Source organism: Neltuma alba, unplaced genomic scaffold (genome assembly GCF_004799145.2).
Source record: "Neltuma alba isolate B1F8T4 unplaced genomic scaffold, ASM479914v2 tig00006323_pilon, whole genome shotgun sequence".
NCBI classification, from domain to species: domain Eukaryota; kingdom Viridiplantae; phylum Streptophyta; class Magnoliopsida; order Fabales; family Fabaceae; genus Neltuma; species Neltuma alba.
In genome coordinates this window covers 38,352-60,961 of record NW_021634424.1, presented here as the reverse complement: position 1 = coordinate 60,961, position 22,610 = coordinate 38,352, and the positions used below count along the sequence as shown (strand labels likewise).

Below are 22,610 nucleotides of genomic sequence, written 5' to 3'. Positions count from 1 at the left end.
CATCTTAAATATTATAAAATTACTTTCAAAAAACTAATCCAACACCACAAAATAATTATGGGAACTCAAATTACTTGGTAAAGAGAGAATTAATTAAAAGAGCATTTTATCAGTATGTTACTCGTGTTATCAACCTGATTTTGGACGTTTTAAATATTTATTTTCCCTGAGGTTGTGAACTAAAATATGTTATGCTTATTTTTCATTTTGCTTTAAATATTTTGATAATTTAATATTTCGATTTTTAATGTTAGGCTCCTTCAATTTCTTTAATATTATATTATTAATATATTTTATGGAAAATAAATTTGGTGTGTATATATACATTGCCTGTCCGTGTGTGATTAATCTTCAAATTAAAGTTCAAAGATGTTCATGTTCAACATAATGGTGTGATTGGAAATAGGACACTGGACTTACCCAGCAAGCTTTTACAAGAAACAACTTACATTAGATCATTTGATAGCAACCTACAAAAAGCCAGTGGTGAGCTTGCTAGTCTCCCCTCAGATTATATATTTTCATTTTTAATTTCTAATCGTATAGTAAAAGAGACATTTATTGGTTCAATTAATAATATGAAGGTGTCTCTCATTAATGGAGTGGTTATGGGAGGAGGCGCCGGTCTATCCATGAACACAAATTTTAGAGTTGTCACTGAAAGAACTGTATGCTTCATCTTTTTTCTTCTCTCTTACATGCTCTCTTTGATTTTATTTATGGGACATGTTTTAGAAGCACGTAATTGTCTTAAATATTAGAAAGAATTTCACAGAAAGAAGTTTAAAATTATTAAATTCTAAATAAATAATTCCTATAAAAATATGTTATTATTTTTTTACAGTATTTAATGAGTTATTTTTTAAAATGAAAATATTTAATGATTGTAAGGGAGACGTATAAAGGATAAATGATTCAATTTTAAGAAAATTTTAGTACTTAAGTTAACTTACATTAATTAGTGAATGAGTCAAGAATGACTCAGTATGCATTATAAGAACAAAAGGAGAAACTAATTTCAACTTTTCAACAAAATTCAGCTGTACTATTCATGAGGATCAAAAAGTTGTATTATTCATAATTTCTTTTAAGCAGTACACAAATTCCATTGGCTATCATACAAATTATTAATAATTAATAAATAGTAACTAGTTAGTAATATTGAGTCTCGTATTGAATCATTACACTAATCTTATATCGTTTATTTAATTAATAGGTGTTTGCTATGCCAGAAGCATCAATAGGACTCTCCCCAGATGTGGGTGCTTCATATTTTCTCTCCAGGCTTCCTGGCCATTTTGGTAATATTCTAATTTAGGGATAATTAATCTGAAAATCCCTGTAGTTTTAACTAATTTTTAATTAAATAGTTATAGTTTTTTAATGAGAAAATTGGAGACAAGGATCCAAAGAAGATGATATATATATATATATTAAAGAGTATCCTAAAAGTTATAATTATTTAGGAGAGCAAATACTAAAATATAAACTTAAAAAAATACTAAGTTGCTCCTAAAACAGGATGAAGAAGGCGCATCAATTCAAGGTATGGAAAATTTCAATGAAAAGTTTTAGATGATACTCTTTGTTCTACGTTTTAATTTGTTCATAAAGGGTAGCGGATTTAGCAGATCCAGATATAAAAAATAGCTATGATCCACCCTAAATTCACGAGAATAATGGAAGATGAAGCTTATCAGGCAAGTTCTTTTTTTTTTAACTATTACAGGATGACAGAGTAGATGCTCTGAGACCAACATAGTAAAATGAAATGTGAAGGCTCGCTGATTGTAAAATTTTCTAAAAACAGAACGTAAGTTCAATTAATGTATAATTATTTAGTCAAATTAATTAATTATATTAATTATTTTTATAATTAAATAATTATTAATTAAAATTTATTATTTTTATTTTATATTTCACTATTATCATTTAACTAATTTTAATTTAGATTAAATCAAATTAAGAAAATATAGGGACCCGATTAAAAATTCAGTAAAATTATAAGGATATGATAAAAAGAAAAAAAAACTGTAAAGACCAAATTAAAAACAAATGAAAGTATAATAATCTAATTTGAAAATTGGCAAAACCATGAGAACTTGCAGATTGATTATCCCTCTAATCTAATACATTATTATCGACATTTACTCTTTACAATTCCAAGTAGAAAAATATCTTGATAACAAGCAACTATACTTATCCCGATTCTCCAATTTGCATCACATCATATATAGGGGAGTACCTAGGATTAACAGGAAGGCGTTTGAATGGAGCAGAAATGTTTAAATGTGGCTTAGCGACTCATTTTGTCCCCTCCAAGGTGTGTGTATATATCTGTTTATAACGTTGTATCATCATCCACCTCTCATAGATTTTCTCTTCCACAACTTGAAATTATAACAGTGTGACATTATGCATTATAAATAGTAAAATTCACATCGCCCTCTTTCTCCTACGCAACAGAAGCTAAATTTGCTGGAAAAAGCCCTATACTCCGTGACAACTTCAGATAGTTCAACAATTACGGCATTAATTGATAAATTTACTGAAATAGTTTATCTTAAGGAAGGCAGCCCCTTGAAGAGGTAATTTTATGGTTATTCTGTTTCTTAATGTACACGCCCTTTTCTCGTAGCTTAAGCCTGAGACATAACAATAGATGATACTCTTTCGGTCTTTAATATAAGACCCGTTTAACTAATTTGATTATATTAAGGAATTTAGGTAAGTTAGTTAATTACAAGAACAGTGACACATTTTTCCTAAAACACCATAATCATTTTTCTTAATAACCCCTCTCCCTCTTCTACTTGATTATGGCTGAGGGAGTATCCATATAGATAATTTAGAGAAAATTAATAAATATGAGAAATGGGTCTTATATTTGGGACCAAAACCAACTCAAAAATTAGATTCTATATTAAGAACCGGAGGAGTATTATATATGTGCGTGTGTGCGTGCGTGTGTATTTTTCTCATTTGTTTGATTTTCTTCCTTTGGTTTGTGTATATATATTTCAAATGCTTAGGATCATTGTTAATGAAATCAACCATATGGCTGTACAGAACCATTATAAAAAGTCGCAAAAAAAAGAGAGGGAATATTGTATATAGTCATTCCCTTGCCAAACAATATTTCATCAGTTCTTGTTAGTTTACTAACAGACTGGACACAATCAACAAATGCTTCTCAAAAGGAACTGTTGAGGAAATTGTTCTATCATTGGTACGCATAGTTGAATTTGATGTTCATTTTTCATTCTCAGAAAAAAAAAATTAAAATCAGGATTTCTCGTCAGACAAGAATTAATATCTTATTTGAATAATGACATAATTTTCGCAGGAAAAGGAAATAGAAGTGAATGGAACAGAAAAGTGGATTGCAGATGCATTAAATTACATGCGTGGATCCTGTCCTACAAGCCTCAAGATATGGCTTAGATCAGTGAGTATATTAACTAAGATGTATATATCATTGGAAATTACATTCAAAACTTACAAATTAATGTGATTAGGTGAGAGAAGGCAGAGTACAAAGCATTGAACAATGCCTTAATCGGGACTACAACATTAGCTGCCATTCCCTACGAAGAACTGTCAGCAATGATTTCTACGAGGTCAGAACTATTTGACAAAAAATGCCATTAACGTGGTGTAGTTTTAACTGTTGAACTGTCCTCTTCACTGCTCATAATTGAAAGCATCAATCTATCATAATTATATTCTATTGTGGCAAGCTTCATTTAATTTGAACAGACCTTTACAAAGCTCGTATTGTCTTGCAGGGTTCAAGAGCAAAGCTGTTTGATAAGGACAACAAGGCTATGGTAAGACAGAGAGAAAGATATAGGCTTCAGTTTTCAATATTTGATTCTGCTTATAATATTGCATGACAATGTTGGTTGCTTTTATTTGTGTTTTGGTGTTTTGATTAGTGGGATCCTCCAAAGTTGGAGCTGGTTAGTGAAGAAATGGTAGATCGGTACTTCAGGGAGGTTGAGGATGAGAATTGGGAGCGTCTGCACCTTCCTCGTAGGTCAAACTTACCCTGCAAGCTGTAGACTGAAGCCATGTGGAATAGTTATGGCATGGAAATGGAGAGGCCTTTTATACGGAAAAGGACCTATATGTAATATTTGGGAATTAAATGATCAATGTCTTGCGTGTTTTGTTTATTATTTTAGTCTTGTTTTGGTTTATAATGTTGCAAAATATAGCATGGACTTCTTAATTATTATTGGACATGGAGTCGCAAGCTCAGATGAAATTTCTATAATTTTTTAAGGGTGAAACTGTTAAAGCCTTTATGCCGAGTCTGAGCAAGCAAGCCCACTATTCCTTATTTTCTTAAAAAATAATTAATTCAAGTCATTTTGTGTGCTTATCACAACAAAAAGAAAAAAGAAAAAAGATGCTTTCTTTAATTCAGTTCGTGTGTGACTATATACACCTTGTTGCCTCCAAAGCGAGCTGTGGTATGTGGAAGACTCGCCATATCTGCAAGAAATCACAGACGCAGTATTGATTGCTTCAAAGTGACTCTGAAAATATTAAAAGACGAAAATATATATATATATATATGAAAACCTCCCTGACTTTAATAGGTATATACACATAACCGGGTATTCTTACGAAGCCACTGCAAACAGTAACCCCAAAAAAAAAAACCAAAATACTGTAGGGTGGGAGTTATTTACCAAAATACTACATATAAAATTGTTCTTAAGATGAAATTTGACATTATCTTCGAGGAATCTTAAAACATTTTGTTTATTTATTTGAAAATCTTCATAGTTTAATTTATCTCAGTTTCAAATCCATTAGCTTAGCCTCTCTTTTTTTCACTCTTAAACTTTCTTCCATTAAAATTTAAAAGGGAGAATTACAATTAGGTACAAGAAAAGAATTTAATTACTTTAGAATCCATTAACAAGTGAAAAGTAAATAATAACAAGTTTTAAACTAGAAAATAATAACAGATTCAGGCTCATTAGAACTTTGTAGTAATTAAATTTCTGTCTTAAGACCTCTTCGTAATTCTCCCAGTTTAAAACAGTTAATTCAAAATTGAACACCGTTAAAATTTAGGTTAAAGGGCGGATGGATTCTGAATCATCTTTTCTTACGCAGCTCCTTCCGGTAACTCCCAAGCTTTCTCTCTTCTTTCCCACCATTATGCATCCCATATTATGTTCTCTTTTTTCTTTTTTCAGTTATTAATTATATTTCTTACTCTTCTTTAAGGACATATTTCGAAAAATAATATTTAATTTTTACATATTTATTATTACTGGAATCCCTGTACCCATCGTGAGGGAGGAGCCATGGGCCTGATGCAAGCGTTCTTGAAAGTAATGTCATCAAACAGGTCTGACTTTTATGCTCTGCTTGGATGGATGGGAAGAAAAGTTGAGAGGAAAAAAAAAAATGAGAGGAGAGAAAATAGAGAAAAGGAAAAACTGGAGGGAAGTTGTGATCATCCCTCTTGTTTGGATGGATGAGAGAAAATAAAAAGGAAAGAAAATTAGCATATATCTAAATGATTAAAATGTCTTTATCAAAATATATCATATTTACAATTAAATTAAATTAAATATTAGAATAGGAAAATTATACTACCATTAGCATCATCAAGTAATTTAAAATCAAGTTATTTGGTTTGTATATATTTTCAGATTATTATATTTTAAAACCAAATTATTTAATAAAAATATTGTTTTAAGATAAAAAAAAGTGAATAACTTTTTAAACATAATAAAAAAATAAATATGGAGAGAAAAAGAGAAGAGGGGCAGTCATGGAAGTCTTGTTTTCCTTCCTAAATCTCTCTATATATGGAGAGAAAATAAGGTATGAAGCCCACTTTATTTTCTCCTCTACTTTTCCTTCCTCCTACATTTTCTCTTCTATCCAAATAAGAGAAAGCTTGTTTCTCCTCATATTTTCCTCTTTAGTTTTTTCTCCTCTCTAATTTTCTCTAAGTCCAAACAAGGGGTTAATGCCAAGTTTTCCGAAAGAAATGTACGAGGCAAGGGCTTTGAAATAAAATTGGCAAGGGATCATCCTCTTTTAACTGACGCGTGGGCTTCGATTCCTGTTTAGATAGAGAAAAAGTTAAATTTTCCGGCCAACTATCTCACCTTGCCTACAATTAGCAGATGCGGATAAGTTTGGACCGTTAATTTATCTGAAAGATGATTTGTTTAGCCAAAAGCGGGTAAGATGAGTTCAGTTCCCAAAAAAAGAAAAAAGGTCAATAAGAGGTCAGTAAAAGAGACGTAAAGTAGATCCTTGAAGGTGACGTGACTACACAAATGGTTTACAAGCAAGCATTTATGATCTGGTGCTGGGGAGATAAGCCAACAGCGTGTTTATTATTTTAAATATGGTTTTTATTTAAAATAATTGATATATATGCACTTTATTATTATTTTTTTCCCTCTCTCGTTTTTCTTAAAAGTGACGCCAAACCGGTCCGGTTTTGAATGCCAAATTTTTTTTTCAAAAAAAGAGGTTGTGAAGCATCTAGAAGGCTAGGACTTTGAGATAAAGTAATTAAAAGGACAATTAAAGGTTGGCTTAAAAAAGGACCGCTAAAGAGGCGTTTGCGAAGAAAAAGACAAAAGTAGGACCCATAGGTAATGGGACCATACTCAAATTCACTTTAACTAATTTATTAAAAATTAAATGATAATTAAACATTAACTACTCTTTAAATGATTTATATTTTAGACCAAATCATCATTTTTTTTTATTGTAAATAGAAATGAGTACATGTGATTTTTAAGTAACAGACTTTAAATTTGTCTTTAAAGACCCATTTTGTAATATCCAATATAAAGCTATGCCATACTTAAACATACAAGTAGCACATGCGTGTGTTTACTAAGGTACATAAAAGAAGAATCTTAACTTTTGTTTTAGTTCGCTAAATAACCATGATATATAAAAAGAGATACCATACCCAAGCACATATCATGGTTATAAAAAATATCATACTTACTACTTCACCTTAACCATGTTAGAAAAAAAAAAAGCTTAACCCCTAACATGGTTATTTAAATCCCCAACATACCTGGTTAACATAGACATGATATAAAATAAATCACAAGAAAGGCATAACTAAATGACCTACTTATTCAGATGCAATTGCCGCAATGTTCAGTTGTGGGTCTAAGGCCCCTAAAGCAATCAATAAAAATATCCATAGCTAAAGAAGCAAAACACTCTAGTAGTAATAACAAGTCTAAAATAAGCCAATAACAGTTTAAAGAACATCATGGCTCCTAGGTGGCAATTAAACGTAAACCAAACATAAATTTTAGAATCGAAGCGCAGTCACTAGTGTAAGTGACCTCACGCTTACAGTGCCTTCCCCGCTGCATCTCCCCTGCTGCTCTCACCTGAAATTGGTGAAGTAACGGAATGAGACCACTGTCTCAGTAACATAAATTCTACCCACCTTACCTACCAGTACCCTTACGAGGTGCCAAGTAGGACTAACAGTTCAAAATCAATAGTTACCAATAGCATACGAATAGCACGCAGACAGACATATCATTCAAGATCACATTAGGTCATAATATTCAAACTAAATAAAATGCAGCATAGTTGTCACATTATCACAATACATTAAATTTCCAGTTCCACCTTATAACCTCCTTATAACTGCCGACTGAACCCATGGGCTAATTGCTACCCACGTCATAACTGACTCTCACAAGCTTCCCACAAGTGTGATGCGGACCGGCCAAAGTCGACAGAGCACACAAGGGCCATGGGTTCCTCCAGAAAGGGTTACTACCCTGGGATACCTCTGGAGTGTCGCAAGCCCAGGGTTACTGCCCTGGTAATATGGGCCAGCCATAGAGCGCCATATGGCGGCCTACCACGTGGTCACAATATCATATGCTTCTGCACAATCTCCTCCCCAGAATATTATCCAATCACAATTCATAGTAATTTATCATATTCACATCCATAGCTATTCAATTTATATATGACATTCTCAACTATAACACACAAGACGATATTTCACAATTTCATGCTCATTCAGTATGGTTTGCCACAGCACCATATAAGTTTCCACAACCAACACAGATAACTAAAAATAATAATTAATAAATAATAAATGATAAATAGTAAATAAATAATTCTAAGTTGGACCACTCACTATGGCAAACATGGTCCTCTCATCCACCTCCTAAAGTTCCAACAAGAATTTCCTCTTCAACAAAATAAAGTCCCACAAGGCTAATTTAAAATCTATAAAAGGTTGCCATAATTCCTAATAAATCTTTTCGTAAAACGATAATCAAATCATCCTCATAAATTTTCATGCTTTGAAAGGAACTCGTAGGAGTCACCAGTAAGTAAGATGAATAGAATTCACGTTACCTGTTATCCTTTAGCTACAAGGATTCAAATAGCAATTTTCCAACAATCAATGTTCTCCGTAAGAGGCTACAAAAATCACATGTATAATATTAACATACAGTTTTGAACTATTAAAACCTAATTTCTTTAAAACTATCCTAAAGCCTTAGTATTACCCCATGGAAACGTACAGCTTCTTCTAGATTCATATTCCATTATAATTTATTTAGCTCACTATGATAACTAATTATATGAAAGTCTTGCGGTCTTCTTAGAATTTCTTAAGCCTTCAGATTCTAAATTAAACCAGTCTCATATTGTGTAGGTACCTATAACTATGGGTTGAAGAAAGAAATTATCCAAGACCAAAGAAAATGCTGAAGACTAAAATAACAGAGTTCACTCAAACTTTGACAACATATCTAGACATTATTACTTTTAATTCAAGTATATCACCATCAAAAATTTATTTAATTTGTTTATTCAAGTGCATCCTATTCCTCCGTACCTACCAATTCGTGCGTGTGTGTGTACGTGTGGCATGTGTGTGTGTGACCACTCCCCTCTACCTACTAATATATGTATCTATATGTGACCATGTGCGTGAGATGCTTCTGACATGAGGAAGGATGATTAGACACAAAAAAAGAAAGAGAGACGTGAGGGAAAGACAATGGGAGAGAGGAAATCAATAAAAGAGAATAAGAGAAGGAGCAAGTTCACACCTGCGTGAGATCTCCCAAAAGCCGTCCAGAGCTTGTGGCAACGTGAATGTATTTAGAAGAAGTAAGAAAAGAGAAGGGTTTTTGGGAGTATGGCGGCTGATAAGGATATTAGATGGGAGTAGGAGTAGGTTTTAGGTTTCTAAAATATATCCCTAAAACTTATAAAATTCAAATTAATTTTTTTTAATATAATCTTATATTTCTATATCTCATCTGATCTTGCTTACTATTCTTATTATTATCAAAATCCTATCAGATATGGTAATTTAAAATTTAAACCATTCTTTCCTAAATATAATATTTTTAAATATTTTATCCTCCTTTTATTTATCTTTAAATATTTATACATAGCTCTCTTTAATTATTTCAGATTCTTATTTTCTATTTAATCTTTACATCTAAATATATTGTTTCCCTTCTCTTTTATTTTATAAAAATTTTTTATATATATAACACTACCCGTACTAAGTCCCCAAACAAATAAAAAAAACATAAATTAAAAAAAGGAAAAATCCCAGAAAAAGCCCTTGGAATATACCAAATCCCAGATTGGGCCCTTAAATTTCGAAAATGACAGAATGGGTCATTGACCCAATCTGTCATTTGTGAAATTCAGGCGAATTGACATTTTTACCCCTGAGCAAAAGTGAGTAGTTATTCTCTAAACAAATCTAGGTAACGCTTATACTGTTCTAGTGATTACAAGATTCATTGTAGTTAATAATAAGGTACCTGACAGTAATAAGATACCTGACTATGAAAAAATGAGTAGTTATTCGTTACACAAATCTAGGTAATGCTTACATTGTTCTAGTGATTACAACATTAGTTGTAGTTAATAACAAGACACTTGACTATGAAAAAGTGAATAGTTATTCGTTATACGAATCTAGGTAACACCTAAACTCTTATAGTGATTCCTTGAATCATTGTAGTGAATGAATAAATGAGGGCAAAAATGTCAATTCGCCTGAATTTCACAAATGACAGATTGGGTCAATGACCCATTCTGTCATTTTTGAAATTTAAGGACCCAATCTGGCATTTCCCATATTCCAAGGACCTTTTTTGGGATTTTCCCTTAAAAAAATGGGATGTTACACATTTCAAATAACAATATTTTAATAGGTTTTAATAATATTGGACTTACAAATAATAATAGTTTTTTGTAAGAATTCTTTACTTAGAATTTTGTATTTTCCAACTTCTTGTTTTTAGTGATAATTATAATAAAGTCTTAATGAAGGAAAATAACTACCAAAAAATCCCAATAACAAGTTAGAAGTTGTTATTTTCTACTCTAGAATTTATTATTAAAGACTACTTAAGTTATTATTTAAATTTTCTAGTAATTATGTTTTTTCTTTAGGATTTGATTGTAATTCTCCCTTGTTTTTATGAGATTCTTCCTTATTTCTATGAATTTATCTTAGATGTGGTGACATTTTGAATGGCTAAATTTAATTTCGAACTCCGTCAAAATCAGCGCCATCAAACTTCTATATCCTTAATTATTGGCTTGACTAAATAATACTCCCTCCGTTTCTTATTATGAGAGACAAATAACCGAAATACATTGATAAAAAAAACAGTTAAAATTGGTTAAGAACAATTAATGTGTAAAAAGTATACTTTTTTTCTAAAAATATCCTCATTAATAAGGAGAGAGAGCATGAGAGAGAACAATTAAATTATTAAAAGAAAGAGAAGTGGGAGGGAGAGAGAGTGTGAGTTGGAGATAATAAATATGGGTAAAATAGAAAATCAACACAAAAAAGTAGAGACAACTTTTAAGTGTCTCTTATATATAAGAACATGCCATAAACATCAAATGTCTCTTATAATAAGGAACGGAGGGAGTATAACTTTTATAACTAATGCCAATAAGCAATAATGAAAAGTTAAGTTTAACAATTATGTTCTGGTAAAAATAATAATTGGAGCCAATGAGGCACCCTTCACTATTTAACTTCAAGCAGAGTCACATGCTAATTTTTTGTGAACGCGTGGTCACATTCCCTCCACAAGTTAAGAACCGATATTCCTAAACATTATATTACACACACACACACGAGATCCCTATAACCGTATGCATTATTACTTGTTATGGTAGAGTTCTTCACTTTCTCGTTCAGTCTTAGCTGAGAATTTGTGAGTCATTTTCAGAAATATGGCTTTGACGGTAAGCCTTGTGAGAGAAGCAGACCAGGTATCACTTTCTTGCTCTTTGATTGAAAATAAACAATGTAATTAGCTTTTATATTAAGAATAGCATGAAGTATCTCTTTGTTAGTTTAGGATTCAAGGTCCAAAAAATCTCTTCGTTTAGGATTTTACACTTGATGATAGAAATTGCAATACTTTATGGGAGAGGGAGGGAGGTGGGAGAAGACAGATTAAGGCATTGCTTGGCTTACTTAGATGTTTATAAGTACGTTTCATGTAATTTGAAACAAAACTCTATTCATATAATTACACTATATTTCATTATTTGAAAAGCTACTTACAAACCATTCCAAACAAGTCCTTAATTAGAAATGAGCTGCATATACCTATACTTTTATATTTTCAATTCCTTCATTATTTTTTATATGAAGAGAGTTTATAGAAGGGAGAACAATCTCGTGAAGGAAATGTGCTCGGCAATAATTGGGGCTTTTGAATGCCTTTTCATTTTTCGTTACGAGAAATAAATTCGATATTACTTAGAAAAATTGTATGTAGGTATTGAGCAAGAGACATTTTCATATTCCTTTTTTGAAAAAAAAATATTTTTCTGTTATATTTTTAATAAAACATCTTTCAATTTTTACTCCTCCATTGCCTTTTTATTTTTTGTGGTGTAGGTACTTTTCGTGGGAAATTCTTGTGTGAAGGAAGTGATACTAAACAGGCCTCACAAGCTGAATACTCTCAATCACGAAATGGTTAATTGGTCGAGCTTCTCTACTGTTAAATATATGAGTAAAATACATTGACTACCCCTCTATTTTACTTAAATTACAGAAACCTCTTTTTTATTTTGAAAATATATATAAACTTCTTTTCAAATTAAAATGTATGTTACACAAACCTCCCTTATATTTTTAAAATTCAATTTCCATCCATCCAACCGTTAGTTGACTGTTAAGTTTGACTTGTAAATTTTTATTTTGACCAAAATATCCCTATTTAACATAAATGTTGTTTAAACATGTATATCTTTAAAAAAAAATAATTTTTGATACAACAAAAAATAATTATAATGCATGTATTTTCAAAATTTTTAATATGTTATAAAAATTTTAATTTCAATTATATTGTAGAATTATATAATTTTAGTTCCTTATGAAATATTGAAAATTAAGATTTTTTTTAAATGGCCAGAAAATATTTTGAATGCTTATTTTCTCATCACATAATATAAATTATGCCAGTTTGAAAACTTATAGAAATCATTTAAATTTATGTTTGCATTAACTAGATTACTTAATTTTTGGCCTAATACAATAAAAACATTAAACAAGCAACAATTTTCAAAAATAAAATAAATAAAATTAAGGTAAAAGAGAAAATCTTAAATTTTTTGATATAGTTTTAACCAAGATTTTGGGATTTAGTATTATGAAGGGTAATTTAGCAAATAGAAAGTATTTCAATATAAATTTGAATTTAAAAAACATCTTTTTGAAATATTCTTAACAGAGTTAACAGTTTGGATTTAAGTGTATGTTTTCAAAATAGAGGGGAGATCTGTGTAATTAAGACAAAATGCAAGGGAGTTATAGTATTTTACTCTAAATATATATAGCATCTGTCTTCTCCCAACACATTATTTTGATATTTTCTACTTTATTTTTGCAGGTAAGTCAGATGAAGGGGAGATTGACGCTGCATGAGAACGACCCATCAGTAAACCTTATAATTTTAAAGGTAAATAACTGAGCAGTTGAAGATTTCTTAACCGTTATCTTTCATTATTTAAATTTTATAAATAAACTTCGTATACTGGTGTAACAGAAGCTTTAAGAAAAATATAACTCCATGACACATATATAGAATTTTCTTAATTAAATTATATTTAAAATTTTGATATTGTACTGATGTCTCCTGTATTAAAAGCTGTATTAATTATACAGAGAGCATTTCTATTTTATTTTGATACAGGCTAATGGAAAAGGATTTTGTGCTGGTGGTGATGTGATATCGGTAGTCGCTTCTTCAATTGCTGGTAGGTAAAATGGTTAATTTCAATTAAATATAAAAAATAACCATATTTTTATACATTTAGATTAATATTTTAATCAAAACAGGATATATATATATATATATAACTGGATTTTTAATTAGTATAATAGCGTGGAAAATAAATGATTCAATAAAAGATTATATATTGGTCATATTATTGTAAATAGATTTTAGGGAAAATAAATTTGGTGTGTATATATGCATTTCGTGTCCGTACTGTGTGTGATTAATCTTCATTCGAAGTTCAAAGATGTTCATGTTTAACATAATGGCGTGATTTGAAATAGGACACTGGACTTATTCTGCAATCTTTTACAAGAAACTACTTACATTAGATCATTTCATAGCAACCTACAAAAAACCAGTGGTGAGCTTGCTAGTCTTTCCAGATTATATATTTTCATTTTTAATTTATAATCATATAAAAGAAACATTTAATGATTTAATTAATAACATGAAGGTGTCTCTCGTTAATGGAGTGGTCATGGGAGGAGGAGCTGGTCTATCCATGAACACAAACTTTAGAGTTGTCACTGAGAGAACTGTATGTTTCTTTTTTTTCCCTCTCTTTTACATTCGCTTTGATCTCATATATTCAATATGTAGGGAAAAAAGTTATGAGATCTGCATTGTTTAGATATGGTTTTAATAGATTTAAAATTTTTAATTGATTTTTAAATAAAAATAGACTTTTTTTGAAAAAATTGACAATTAACAAATTATCTTTATTTTAAATTTTGTATGCACTAAAATAATTCTTTTAAAAAAGTATAAAAAAAAAGCGGACGGTCCAAATTTTGGTGCATATTATTATCATACTTGATGAGCACTAAAACCACTTCCATTTATATCGGGTCATTAGACTAATCTTGTTTCATTTTTGTGTAATTAATAAATAGGTGTTTGCAATGCGGGAAGCATCTATAGGACTTTTTCCTGATGTGGGTGCTTCATACTTTCTCTCAAGGCTTCCCGGTTATTTTGGTAATATTCTAATCTATGAGTACATCATCAACATAAAATTTTGACAATTTCTATATATACAGTAAAATGTTGTAATAAGAACTATATAAGCAAATACACATACGTGATAATTTTTGTCATTCTTACATGTTCTTGACCTCATCAATTAATTATTCATGCACAATTTATAATATCGAGTTTAAATGACATTTTCCTCTCTTTTTATACCACACTATTCGGGACTCGGTCAATTGCTGTTCTTCTTTCTCTTAGATCTTTTGCGTTCATGGCCCTAATAACTATTACTTTCTTAAAAAAATTCATGTTAGGAAACAAATATGAATAAAAAAATTTAATTAGATTGCTTTAACGGTCCAATTTGACTTCAAAAACACTGCAATTTATTGCATTTGTGATACTTATTTTGATTCTCCAGCTTATCTCATATGTGTGCATATATAGGGGAGTATCTAGGATTAACAGGAAGACGTTTGAATGGAGCAGAAATGGTTAAATGTGGCCTTGCTACTCATTTCGTCCCTTCCAAGGTAATTAATATATAACATTATTGTGCTCCTCCTCCTCTCCTGAATATTCTCTTCTAATCCTCAAGTTGAACCTATAATAATGTGACATTATGTGTTTACTAGTAAAATTCACGTCACTTTCCTCTGTGCAACAGAAACTAAAGTTGCAGGTAATTGATAAGTTTTCTGAAATAGCTCATATTGAGGAAGACAGCCCTTTGAAGAGGTAATTTTGTGGTTTTTTTTGTTTTGTTTCATATAGCTAGTCAGATCCCTTGCCAAACAATCCTTCAATAATTCTTGTTAATTTACTATCCAATGTGCCTGGTACATGTACTTAAATCTTTTCCCAGTATTTCGTCAGATACGGTGATTACAGCCAAATTCTTTTGACAAATTAAACAGACTGGACACAATCAACAGATGCTTCTCAAAAGGAACCGTGGAGGAATTGTTCTATCCTTGGTACGTACAGTTGAATTTAATGTTCATTTTTCATTCTTAGAAAAAAAAGATTGAAATCAGGATTTTCCAAACAAAAATTAGTACCTTATTTGAATAATGTCATAATTTTGGTAGGAAAAGGAAATAAAAGTTGACCGAGCAGCAAAGTGGATCGAAGATGCATTAAATTACATGCGCGGATCTTGTCCTACAGGCCTCAAGATATGGCTTAGATCCGTAAGTATATATTCGGATATGTTTATGTTATTAAAAAGTACTCACTCCACTTATTAATATAAAAACTTGTTTGATTTTAATTTTGATCTATAATATAAAATCTCAATCTATTTTGTCTCTCATATTTATTTATTTTTAAAAAATAGTCTTTATAATAATAATAGTTTTAGCCAATACATTTTATTAAGAAAGATATTTTAGAAAAGATAACATATATTTATTACAAATAATTAAATCAACTAATTTTTTTACTATACTCAAATTAATCAATTAACTCTTATATTAAGATCAAGAGATAGTACTCTACATAAAAAAATTACAAAACAATGAAATGACGTGATTAGGTGAGAGAAGGCAGAGTGCAAAGGATTGAACAATGCCTTTCCCGGGATTACAATATTGCCTCCCATTTCTTACGAAGAACTACCAGCAGTGATTTCTACGAGGTTAGAATTGAACAAATTATATCACTCTACAATTTTGATTGTTAAACATTATCTACTACTTTATTTAAATCTGCTGAAAAATCTTGGCTTTAATTTTCTTAGTCTTCGTTTAATTTTATAAAACTTTGTGCTTTTGTGCATAACAGGGTTCAAGAGCTAAGTTATTCGATAACGACAACAAGCCTACGGTATGACATCTAATCTCTCTCTCTCTCTCACGCACACAATAATCTTCATTTGGCTCAGCAAAATGGCATCACAAATTCTGTCTTTAATTCGTGTCTTATGATTAGTGGGATCCTCCAAAGCTGGAGCTGGTTACTGAAGAAATGGTAAATCAATTCTTCGAAAATGTTGAGGATGAGAATTGGGAGTGTCTGCAACTTCCTCATAGATCAAACATAACCAGCAAGCTGTAGATTGAAACTCATTGCAATACTTGCGGCGCATCCAAATCAAGAGCCTTTTGCCTGGGAAAAAAAAAAACAGAGAGGATATTTTTATTCTAATGTCATAAAATAAACAAAACCACGTTAGTAATTTGGGATATGCTCCCAAGTTTCTTATTATAAGAAATAACTATCAAAATCACATTACATTTAGTTAAAAGTAATGAATGTGTAAGATATATACACATTTCTTTCAGTTATATCCTTATTTGTAAATAAAATGCATGAGAGATAATAAGTGGCATATATTTAATGAGAATAAAAATAGAAAGATCAATTTAAAATATATTTAGGGACACTAAATTCCCGGGTCAAATTATATATCGTCTACTTGTCCCGCAGAGGGATTAGGGACAAATTTATTATTTAATTAGGAATCTCGGTATGATATTCACATGGTTGATCATATGTGCTGTGAATTTGTTCTAGTTAAGGAATCAATTGTTAGAAATATATGGTCGACCAATTGGATAGTCTTCACTTGTTTCTTCCATTAAAAGATCATCCATAGGATGAAGTTAAATTAGAGGGTTTGCCTATAATTTTTAATGCATAGGGCCTCTTCTGAACTGTTTATATTTAAATTTGAATTGTCCGATCCAATTATATAATTAAGTTTAAGCAAATCATTATTTTAACAAGGAGTCGTGAGACCCCATGAATATTCTATAATTATTTTAAGGGTTAAACGGTTGAAGCTTCTGGGCCAAGTCTGCGTAATTACGGGTTTTTTCTTTGGTGAAAGGTAATGAAGTAAGCCATAGGCCCAGATTCTTGTTAAGTAGACCACGCCACTTGCAGGGCCCGGAATTTTTTTTCAACGTAAAAATATTTCGACAAAAAATTGATGTCGAATAATGATGCCCCGGCAAAAACTTAATAAACATCATAAAGCTTACGGTTACCTTAATGTTATTTCAGTTTTAGTTTTTTTTCCCCTCTTGGTGACGATATACATCGTCATTTACTTCACAATAATAAGCAAGAAGTATAATTTCACTTAAAAAAAGCAAGAAATATATTATCGTTAAGTCACAAATGTTGATTTAGGTGGTGAGAAGGAAGTTAGTATCTCATCATCATGTGGATATTAATCCTATTAACAATATGAGAATCTTTTCGATTTTTTTTTTTCAGGGAGAATGTTTTTGGTATATAATTTGTAAGTTGGCTTAAATATATTCTTATTGTACGTCAAGAAATTTTTTTTAAAAATATTTGTTTTATCAAAAAATAATATCTGCATAAACTAATATAAAATTAATAAAGATGTATAAAGAAAAAGTTGTTTATTTATTGGGGCAAGCTATATATCCATTTCGCTTGAACAGAACAAATAATAATAAAAACATTTTAAAATATATTTATTTTTTGTAACAGGTAAATTCTATAAACTATGTGCAGAAATAGTTACAAAGGAAAAAATTGCTGGGAGTTCAATAAAATATATGAAAACAAATTACACTAATAAAAAATTGCACAAATTGGTGCATGGTTAAATACTGATTATTTTACATTATATTGTTGAAGCTTAAATTACTATGTAGAAGTTGAAGTAAACTAGGAATTAGGAAGGAAACCTACATAAGCTAAAAAGTGGAAAGTTTGAAGAACTGATCCTTGTAATCTGTTTGTTCATAAAAATAAGTTGGATTATTCATAGCTTAAGAATAACATTATTAATTAAAGTTTTTGAAGGTCAGAAAAGAAGAAGCAGACATATCTAAGGTTGGTCCACTCTGGAGATTGGAAAGGCTAGCTGGGTACCAAAAAATTTCACGTATCAGATTTTGAAGAACATGCGAGACATATGTGCATATACTATCTCCGGTCCTAAATATAAAAACTGGTTGACTAATTTGTGTAGATTAAAAAAATAAGTTAAGTTATTTATTTATAATAAAAAGGTATTGTTTTTCCTAAAATATCCTTGCTAATCAAGTTTATTAGTTAGAATTATCATTAATATTATTAGAAGGACTATTTTGAGGGGAAAAATGGATAAACATGAGAGGCAAAATAGATTGGAGTCTTATATTTAGAACTAAAATAAAAATCAAGTGAAGTTTTATATTAAAGACAAGAGGAGGTAGTACATCACATTTGACTTGTTAGATTTTATAATTGACTGGTTTAAATGAGATGTTAAGAAATTCAAATTTTATGTTCCCTTCGGTGGTCCCTGCACACGCACATGGGAATGGACAGTCTTCGCAGACAAATCTGTCCCAACAACCATAATTCTCACTTTGACAAAGTTTGCAAAGTCTGTTCACTGTAATCCCACATTTTCAAAATCTCGTTTCTAATCAAAATCTTTCAAATTAATGGTAATATCCACCATAATATTATTACCAAGCTTTTGTTTTGTGACATTACACTGGAAGAGATGTCTCCAACACAAACAGATCAGACTTCGACTTCAGACCTCCAAGCCAAATGTTTTCTTTTCCTTAAAACTGTCGATTTCATATCCCCCCCCCCCCCAAAAAAAAACATAACTTATCACCAATACAAAAACACGTCACATTCTAAGCAAAGTTCCTATTTCTTCAATTCCAAAATCTTTGCTGTAACAAAACATGTACAACATATACAAAACAAACTCAATCTGAGTCTTCATGTAAACTAAAACAGCACACACAGATACGCACAAACGGATCTGATCGTGGCTTATAGCACGAAATGAAATGGCATGTATAATTAAGGATCAGAAGCTGCAACAAAATTTCCTTTACCTCTATATATATATATATGTGCGGAAGGAAGAAGTGGTTTGGAAGTATATAGCTATATAGCTAGAGAGCCTAATGGTGGTACTGACATGAGAAAGAAGAGAGCCTAATATAGCCAAGAAAAAACTTGCCGGCAATATTGAATATAAATGCGGCTGTCATATATAGAGCTCCTCCGGCAAGTCATTCTTGGCTGCACTACACTCTCCTCCTCTTCATGCAAGTCCCTTTCAGGCTATTCGCCGCAATCTCACAGTTTGTGTAGTGTCTATGTCTGTGGGTGTCTACAATACATATATATATATAAGGTAGCGAGAGAGAGGGGGAGGGAGGGAGAGAAGAAGAGGAAGAGAATTAGGATCAAAATTTTATACGTATATAAAAGGAATAGGAATCTCCAGCCAGATCAGTGATAATGTAAAATAAAGGTGGATTACAGAGATATTCCTAAAGTTGGACTTATGGTAAGCGGCCTTACTTGCCAACCAAAAGGCAATAAAGTCACACCGCCTTATTGCCATGTCCTTCCAAGTTCTTTACTTGATTGGGTATCGCAGATTGGGGACCAACCCCCTATAGTTTAGGGCCCTCCACTCCTCTTTTCTGTCATCCATACCTATTCTCAGTATTGATGATTCGCGAGAATCTTTCTTGGCCAAGTGATAATTTTTTCTATTCAAAAGCATATATTTTATTATTAGAACCGCATATGGCATCACATTTTCCTATTGTGGGAAGATTAGCTTTCATTACCCATGGCCTGACGGAAAGAACAAAAGAATAATGATATTATTGTTTAGAGACGACATATGTATGACATTTAGAGGCCTGGATTAAATTATTAATTTTTTTTATTAGCTAGGAATCGACATTTATAAGGTTATAGCTTTAAAAATGATGATTACAGATGATTATTTTAAGAATTGCTGGTCATTCTTTTATTACTTACATGCATCCATCGTTTTCAGTTTTATTACTTTATTTGGAATCATCAAACGGTATTCAAAAATTGATTTTAAACTATGTATAAATCGAACGGTTGTCTCCTCGGTTGATTAATAAAAAAGTTTGAATGCCCGTTGAAACTAAAGAATTAGCAAGGAAAATAACTCATGTGTAAGTGTTGTTTCACAGTTTCTAGTTATCAAATAATTTATAGAGAAATAAAAGATAGGAGTTCGTGATGACTTATCTAAAAATGGAATCAAGTCAGTGAAGCATCGATCAATGAGGGTTTAATAGTAATATGAGTTGTGGCTAAAATTTATATCATGATGTTCCCTTTTGATGTCATTTTCGTATCATTTCTTCAACTTTTTCCCCCTACTTTGTTTGTGCTTTATTACCAAAAGATTTCGCTTTTTAAAAAGAGCATTATTTTAATGCATGTTACTTATTGATTGACAGGACATGTCCTTATTTTCATGTTTCTCAAGTTGGTAGGCTTCTAACTTCCACTTTCCGTAGATAAAATTTTCAAAGCATTTCAAAAAAAAAAATTCAAAATTTTTTTGGTGCAAATATTTTCAACCTGTTCGATTTTATATTTAGTCAGCACACACACACACACACACACATATTATCATTACTACTTCTATGGTTAAAAGACTTCTGTATGAAGAGTTTACAATAATAATTTCATTAATTAAGTAGCTTTGAATACGTTAATCAATATGTTCTTTTTACTGGCTATTTAAATTGTTATATATAACAACGTGCAGGTCCTAACAAGGAATACGGTCATGAATTGGGTATTTTTCTGAGAATTTTGTTCCAAACGTGACAAATATCAGCTATTGCATTTTTACTTCTTTTTTAAAAACTTCTAACCGCTTTCACTTAATTCGAGTTACTCAAAACACATAAATTAAACCTACATTAAAACTAGACATTAACGTTTTTCCCATTTAATTTGATTTCCTGCTTGTCTCCATCTTCGTTTAGTTCTTAATTTCAACCAAATATATAATCGGTAAGCTCCTAAGATATATACTTTCTAAATCATATGCATTATATTCACCAAGCAAAACAAATTTGTCACCTTTAGTTCCTACATTTGATTGAATTTAATTGGTTCATTATTTTTTTAATATCCCATCGATTTATTAATTTATTGGTCGAGTTAATATAATTTTGAGAACCATGATTGATAATTAAAGAAAAATCACGAAAAAGGTGAAATTTTTCCCAAAAAAAAAGTTAAAACATAGAACATGGGACGACTGTATATAAAGTTTCATTTCAACCCTGAATATATGACAGACAAAAAGAAGCATGGTACATTAATTAATTGCCCATGTTTGGCAGCAGCAAGCCAAATTAGTCAACAAAAATATCCTCAAAAGCAAAGTAAAAATCAAATCATGCATGGTCATGTGTGCATAATAGTAGAAATTGTCCACCGGCCCGATTTGAACAGCTTTTTAATTAAGATTTTAATTAATTTCTATATTGATTAGCATCATCAAATGTATCTAACCTTGCATGTGTGCGTCGGCAGACGGCAAGTTAAAGTTTAGCGACATTACCACACCCCTCCTCTACCCTTGCCCTATAACCCTAGGATTTAATTAATCCACCTAATATTATATATTAGTTGACAATTATAAGGAGACAATGATCCTCAAGGAATATATACTTCAATAATTTTGCATTAATGATCCCCTGCTGTCAGGTCTTTTGAGTAGAACAATACACTAAATTGAATGGAAATGCATGTGAAGTTGTGAAATAGTACATCAACATTAGGTTTGAATTTGAATGAAAATTTTGTTGGGGCGGGTTGAATTAGATCAAATTATACTAGCTATATATTAAGTAGGGAAAAAAATCTGAATTATGAAACTGAAAAATAATGTTTGATATTTCCAAAATTAAACGAACAATGCTTAATGGTCGAATTAAATCAAATTATACTAGCTATATATATATAAGTAGGGAAAAATCTGAATTATGTAACTGAAAAATGATGTTTGAAATTTCCAAAATTAAACGAACAATGCTTAATGGATCCCCCTTTTTGTCCCAAGAAAAGAAAAGAAATATATTTGGGTCACTTTTAACTCTTTAATGCATGGAATCACAAGTTGCACGAAGTTTACGTACTTTCCTAATCTGAATTTCCTCAAAATGCATGACCTTAAATTCATTATTCCTGAGGATAATAATTTATTATAAATGATGGGTTAAACCAGCGAAGGTGAGGCTGGTTTAGGATTATTGGGATTAGACCGAGGCTCATCCAGTAATTAATGGAATCCATATGCAAACTTTTTTTTTTTTTGCTTTTGCCATTGCCATATGTAAACTTTTCTGATTATAATGAAATGGGCTAAAGTATACATCTGGTCCTTTAACTTTATATAAGGTTTCAGTTTAATCTCTTAACTTTAAAAAGTATACTTTTAGTTCTTTAACACCAAAATTGTTAGTCTTAAATGATGAATTTTTATAATAATCATAATTGTTTTGAATATTA

At 30.8% G+C, this 22,610-nt stretch overlaps 2 protein-coding genes across 2 annotated transcripts; both read left to right on the top strand.

Moving 5' to 3' along the window:
• The first annotated feature begins 578 nt into the window (after positions 1 to 578).
• Positions 579 to 4,237, top strand: LOC114750092 (probable 3-hydroxyisobutyryl-CoA hydrolase 2). The gene is made up of 9 exons (XM_028938634.1): positions 579 to 668; positions 1,217 to 1,301; positions 2,238 to 2,323; positions 2,467 to 2,588; positions 3,169 to 3,229; positions 3,347 to 3,448; positions 3,519 to 3,620; positions 3,789 to 3,830; positions 3,939 to 4,237. Exons 1-9 carry the CDS (start codon positions 579 to 581, stop codon positions 4,062 to 4,064), a joined length of 816 nt encoding a protein of 271 aa, XP_028794467.1. The 3' UTR covers positions 4,065 to 4,237.
• A 3,543-nt stretch (positions 4,238 to 7,780) lies between these two features.
• On the top strand, positions 7,781 to 16,367 carry LOC114750096 (probable 3-hydroxyisobutyryl-CoA hydrolase 2). The gene is made up of 10 exons (XM_028938638.1): positions 7,781 to 7,852; positions 12,948 to 13,016; positions 13,251 to 13,314; positions 13,619 to 13,698; positions 13,786 to 13,875; positions 14,231 to 14,315; positions 14,757 to 14,842; positions 15,401 to 15,502; positions 16,095 to 16,136; positions 16,242 to 16,367. The coding sequence occupies exons 1-10, from the start codon at positions 7,781 to 7,783 to the stop codon at positions 16,365 to 16,367; spliced, it is 816 nt and encodes a 271-aa protein (XP_028794471.1).
• Positions 16,368 to 22,610: the final 6,243 nt, after the last annotated feature.